The sequence below is a fragment of the Zea mays genome, chromosome 10 (assembly GCF_902167145.1).
Source record: "Zea mays cultivar B73 chromosome 10, Zm-B73-REFERENCE-NAM-5.0, whole genome shotgun sequence".
Lineage (NCBI taxonomy): Eukaryota > Viridiplantae > Streptophyta > Magnoliopsida > Poales > Poaceae > Zea > Zea mays.
Window position 1 is genome coordinate 134,982,323 of NC_050105.1, and position 5,894 is coordinate 134,988,216.

General features: G+C 43.7%; 1 protein-coding gene across 1 annotated transcript; it reads left to right on the plus strand.

Annotated features, from left to right (window-relative positions):
• Window positions 1–2,349: 2,349 nt before the first annotated feature.
• LOC100283564 (transferase/ transferase, transferring glycosyl groups) lies at window positions 2,350–3,955 on the plus strand. Its single transcript, NM_001156464.2, has one exon. It carries the CDS (start codon window positions 2,489–2,491, stop codon window positions 3,881–3,883), a length of 1,395 nt encoding a protein of 464 aa, NP_001149936.2. The 5' UTR covers window positions 2,350–2,488; the 3' UTR covers window positions 3,884–3,955.
• Window positions 3,956–5,894: the final 1,939 nt, after the last annotated feature.

A 5,894-nucleotide genomic window follows, 5' to 3' on the forward strand; every position in this document is an offset into this window, starting at 1 on the left:
CACTGGCGGTCGGCGTAATAAAACCGCCAGTGAAAATCGATTTTCACTGGCGGTCGACGTAATAAAACCGCCAGTGCAAATCGTTTCCAGGAAACATAAAGCATATTTTAAAAATAGTTAAAAAATTTATTTTTATTAGGCCCACTCCACCCGCCCGACGTAATAAAACCGCCAGTGCAAGTCGCAAGTCGCGGCATTTTTCGCGCAAAATTCGCGCGCTACGCGGTTGTTAGTATTCGAACCGTCGACCTCACCCTCGCGCGTACACTCCCCTACCACTCCGTCTATGACATGTCTTGTGTCTAGTTTGTAGTTGTTTTCTCCACATATTACAACCATTTGAGTGTAAATTGCTTATTTAAGACCCTAAACGAATTCAAATAAAAAAGTTGTCAACTACAAAGATAAATAACTTTTGAAGTTCTACAACTTTTATTTTGACACTTTTTTCATCCGAGGTAGTTTGCAAAATTTGAATTTTAAATTTGACATACTTAGATTCAATTTTTGAGAACCGAAATGAGTTCAAACAAAAAAGTTGTCAACTATAAAGTTTCATAACTTTTAGAGATCTACAACTTTTATTTTGGTGGTTTTGTCATACGAGGCCGTTTGAAAAACTCGAAAAATTAAGGATAAAAATGATTTCTAGTGGCGGTTCCTTAAGAAAACCGCCAGTAGAAATACGATTTCTAGTGGCGGTTCCTTAAGAAAACCGCCACTACAAATCATGGATTTCTACTGGCGGTTTTCTTAAGGAACCGCCAGTAGAAATACGATTTCTAGTGGCGGTTTTCTTAAGGAACCGCCACTAGAAATAACACAGTCGGTGGATAACCGAAACCGCCTGTAAAAATATATCGTCCCCGCAGGCTTTGAGCCTTTTTGTACTAGTGATTATTAGTTGCATCAAGTGCCGGAGTTAGGGGCGCGCAAGGGCCTTGGACAGTTGGCCCCCTGATCTTCTCGTGTGTGTATATAGACAAGGACGTATGAATTGTAGGGTTTGCGTTGATTAAAATAAAATAATTTGTTTAAAAGTCTATGTATTTTCTAAAATATTAAATTCGTCGTTAATAATAAAATCTATGAATTTCAACTAAAGTGGTACATGATAGTGGTCGTGTACACTATGAATTTGATTTGTACCTCTACAAGTTGTTAATTTTTTAGGGATTCTTGAGGCTAGTTTGATTTTTAAATTCTCTTAAAAAATTGTTATATGTCACATGAATAGTAGAGTCATTATATAAAACTTGAATCTTATCAATCAAACATTCATCAGTACGTCGTCTTTATTATTTTAGTATTGTTGTTGTGTCACAAATTTAGTTCAATATATCAATTAGGTAGAAAATGAATTTATGAGCTAGTATAATAATTTATAAAGAACTAGAAGTCTTGTTTCATATGTCGAGTGATTAAGCTTGATAACATCATACGGGCTAAAATCAACTAATTACTAGTTTATTAGTAAGTTCAACCTAGCTAAAATCAACTAATAGTTAGTCAGCTAATTATATTAGCAATTTTTAACTAGCTAACTATTAAATCTAGTGTATTCAAACAGGATTATACTAACAATTTTTAACCAGCTAACTATTAAATCTAGTGTATCCAAACGGGATCTAAGCTTTTTGAGACAGCTAATAAAGCACCACGCCCGTTCCCTAAAATAAGTTTTTCGTTTTTAAAATATATTTTTGACCGCTACAGTTGTTATAAAATATAGCTAATATATACTTTTACAAACTATATATTGAGACGAATCTACTTACATCGCTTTTATGTTTTTAAACTCAACCTAAAAGATTTTATTTATAGTTAAAGTTTAAAATATTCAACTTAAGACAACATTAAAATGACTCGCTTTAGAGAATCATAGGGATTGATTACATACATGCATACATATATGATTCAAGATAAAAAAAAGGAAAATATCTTGTGTAATCATTTGTATAGTGCAAACATGCAATCAAGCGATCTGATACAACCAATCTAGATCAATGATTATTGTTGTTGTTGTTGTTTTACATTTAACCCATTCTACCTGAAATCTAGTCCTTTTTTACTTCTAAACTTTTACATATGAAATCGTTGGATCTAAATTAGATGTTCGGGATTTGATTGCACGTTTGCACCAAATGAACGATTGCACAAGATATGTGCCCGGTAAAAAGATAGTTGGAGTATTGTATTATCCTTTTTAATCCTACATTAACGGGAGAACACGAGTGGACAGTGGGCTCTGAATTAAACACAAGCCCTAAAGCTAGCAAGTGGCAAGTAGCAAGTAGCAACTCTACTTAATTTCAACCTGTCAGCAGGAGCAGCTGTTCATGCGGATGGCGCCCCTCGCCTTCCCCTGCTACAATGCGAAGACCAATATCGATCCAAATGGCTCCTCACATACACAAGTCAGTCAGGTCACGTATGTGCACTGTGTACATGGCAGTAGCACCCAAGGTGCAAGCAAGCCAAGAACAAAATGGTCACTCCTGCATCTCCGACGACGACGCTGCCGGCGGCCCGGAAGCCGTTGCCCTTGCTCCTCTTCTCCCTCTCGCTCCCTGCCCTCCTGCTGCTGCTCTCCCTCGTCTTCCTCCTCTCGCACACCACCTTCAGCCTCCTCATCTGCCCTCTCCTCCCGAGGATGTCTTCGACGCGCAATGCGACGAGCGCCGGTAGTAGTGGTACCCACCTCGGTGTCTCCATGGACAAGACCTTGCAAGTCTTCCATGCCACGATGCCGACGACACCTTCGAGGCGCAATGCAACGAGCTCCAGTTCTAGTACGAGCTTTGGTGTCTCAGCGGACAGGACCTTGCAGACATTCCATGCCTTCGCGGCGGCGCCACCGCCGCCGCCGGCGTGGCCGGCTGCTCCTTCTGTTACTAAGAGCAGCAGAAAGAAGGCGTCCGCAAAGAGAAACAAGAGCCTCCTCAAGCTCCTGCTCAGGAAGACACCGCAGACGCGGCAATTCGCAGCGTGCACGGACGAGCTCTTCGCGGCACCATGCACCGACCGCTTCTTCATGACGTGGCTCTCCCCGCTCGAGCAGTTCGGTCGCCGCGAGCTCCTCGTCCTGGAGAGTCTCTTCAGGTGGCACCGCGATGGTTGCCTCCTCGTCGCCTCCGATACCATGGACTCCACGGGCGGCAGGGACAAGCTGAGGCCGTTCCTCGAGCGCGGCTTCCGCTTAGCTGTCGCCTCGCCGGACTTTGCCTACCTCCTGAACGGTACGCCCGCCGAGGCGTGGCTCGGCGCGGTCCAGCGCGGCCGCGTCAGCCTCGGGAGCATCCCGCTCGGCCAGAACCTCTCCAACCTCCTCCGCCTCGCGCTGCTATACAGGTACGGCGGCATCTACCTCGACGCCGACGTCGTCGTCCTCAGGCCGCTCTCCGAGCTCCGCAACACCATCGGAGCGCAGGCCATGAACGATGCCACGGGCGACTGGAGGCGACTGAACAACGCTGTGATGGTGTTCGACAGGGCACACCAGCTGGTGCACGAGTTCATCGCCGAGTTCGCCGCCGCGTTCGACGGGAGCAAGTGGGGCCACAACGGACCGTACCTTGTGTCCCGAGTGGCGGCGAGGCTACGCCACCTCAGCCCGGGGCTCGCCTTCACGGTGCTGCCGCCGCGGGCCTTCTACCCCGTGCACTGGAGCAAGATCGGCGGGCTGTTCGTTGCACCCAAGGATAGGAAAGGCGAGAGGTGGGTGAAGGCCAAGGTGGAGAACATCAAAGGCCAGAGCTTTGGCATCCATCTTTGGAACAGGGAAAGCAGTAGGATGGAAATGGAGGTGGGGAGTGTTATTGAAACGCTGATTTCAGACAGTTGCCTGTTCTGCAACTCCTCCATGTTTGTAAACCAAGGATAGGATAACAGGAGATTCTGCACATTTGCAGCTGCATTCAGAAGATGAAATGAGAGGTTGGTATTTTGTGAGATGAAGTATGTACATCTTGCATGAATTCGAATGCACAGAATTTTTGAACAATTAAGTAGCATTTTTTTCTCAGAAACTATCTTAATTGACAAGCTAATTCGGGGCAGTGCCAGTTATTATAGCTGTAGATGTTCTAATTGAACTATCCAACGGACCTGCCGGAATAGGATCATCAAGTGGCTCTAGATGAAGATAAATATAGACACATATATAAAACACATTGTGTGAACCTAATAAATCCTTAAAACAAATTTTATTTTGGGACAAATGGAGTATATATCTATGCACGTAAAGAAACATCAAAAACTAATAGAACAGAGCCTGCAAAGCTAGTGAAGAACCTATGTAAAACACCGATGTTAAATCCTACATTCCCTTTGAAGGCTATCCTAACATGTCATGGTTTTGAATGGGTTGGAGCATCAGATGCCATGCAAACAATATTCTGAAATGATCGAATTTTAAAGTTAATGAAAGGAAACCACCCTTTGGGGAGCAGCGGTGGGCAATGATCTTAAACTCTTGGTGGATACACATCTTAACCGGATTGCTTCACTCATTTATATAAATTGGAACAATTCCAGATTTAATCCAATACAAACGAACAAGGCTTAATATAAGCCGGGTCAGCCGAATCTTATAAAACACCTCGACCATACATGTCCGATCCCCTCCGAGGAAAATCATTGACATTTTAAACTAACAGCACAATTAATCTCCTATGTTTCGCATATGCCTACAAAATAGGCTTCCTTGTTCTCAGATCGGTGGTGTTTCTGTGGCCACATCATTTTAGAAACAAAAGTTCAGAATCCAGCTGGTGGGGTTGACTTACAATTGAAACATGCAGCTAATAATAAGGTACCGTTTAGTTCACATATTGGTAACGTAATGGGTAACTGATAACGTTAAATCATGTTTGTTTAAGTCCAACCATAATCGATACCACACTACAAATCGATACCGGCTTATTCCAATTTGTTATCGCCGGTATTCAAATGTGAATCGTTACCATTACCATTTACGTTATATTTCGTGAACCAAACGGCACCTAAGTTTATAGTTACCACAAATATCAACCGAGAGGCACAGACCTCTTGTTACCCGCCACTGATACAGCACGGGCCATACAAAGGACTGACATCGAAACCAAACCACCGCTCACTCTACCACCTACTTGACCAAGTGCTGACGCTTTAGCTCGTAGTCTTAAGGGAAATACCTCTGAAGACAAGACCCAACAGGTTGGTCCCATGCCAATAGAAAAGAATGCCACATTCCCACAAACTTGAAAAATTGACTTGAAAATTGTTGGGCTGTAATAGACAGTAGCATCAATTCCTGTGATCTGTTGCCTGTTGGAACAATTGAATACCGCAGCCAGCATACAGCATCCGAGGAACGGCAGCAGAAGGGTTCAGAAGTTCCGTCCACACTTCTTTGTCCTCAGATTTCATTAATTCCATAAGACCTGCGGCTTCCTCGATCTCACTATCTCAGCGAGCTGTTCTTCAACTTCAGCTTCAGACTCGCTAATCTGCAGCAGCACTGCCCTTGCTTCTGAAACTCTCTTCTCCATCAACAACCACCTAGCCACCTAGGGGACTCTGGGATCACAAAAAGAGCGAATCCAACGAAGACTGACGGGAGGATACCGACACCAAGCATAATCCTCCAATTGATGTGCTCAGAAAGGCCTGATAAGGCATAATTGTAAACATAGCCAAGGAGGGTCCCAAAATTGATGCAGATCTCAGGAAGGGATGTAAGAGTCCCACGGGCACCTACAGGGGAGATCTCAGAAATGTACACTGCAGATACCATTGCACAGGGTCAAATAGCTTAATGTGCAGTGCTAACAAATGATTTTTCATTGTATTTTTCAAAAGTCATTGGGGTCAGCCTTCTGACAAGACTAGGGAAGAAACAGTGAATGGATCTA

Excerpts from the sequence above, each read along its gene's own strand:
- LOC100283564 (NM_001156464.2), top strand. The coding sequence starts at position 2,489 with ATGGTCACTCCTGCATCTCCGACGACGACGCTGCCGGCGGCCCGGAAG.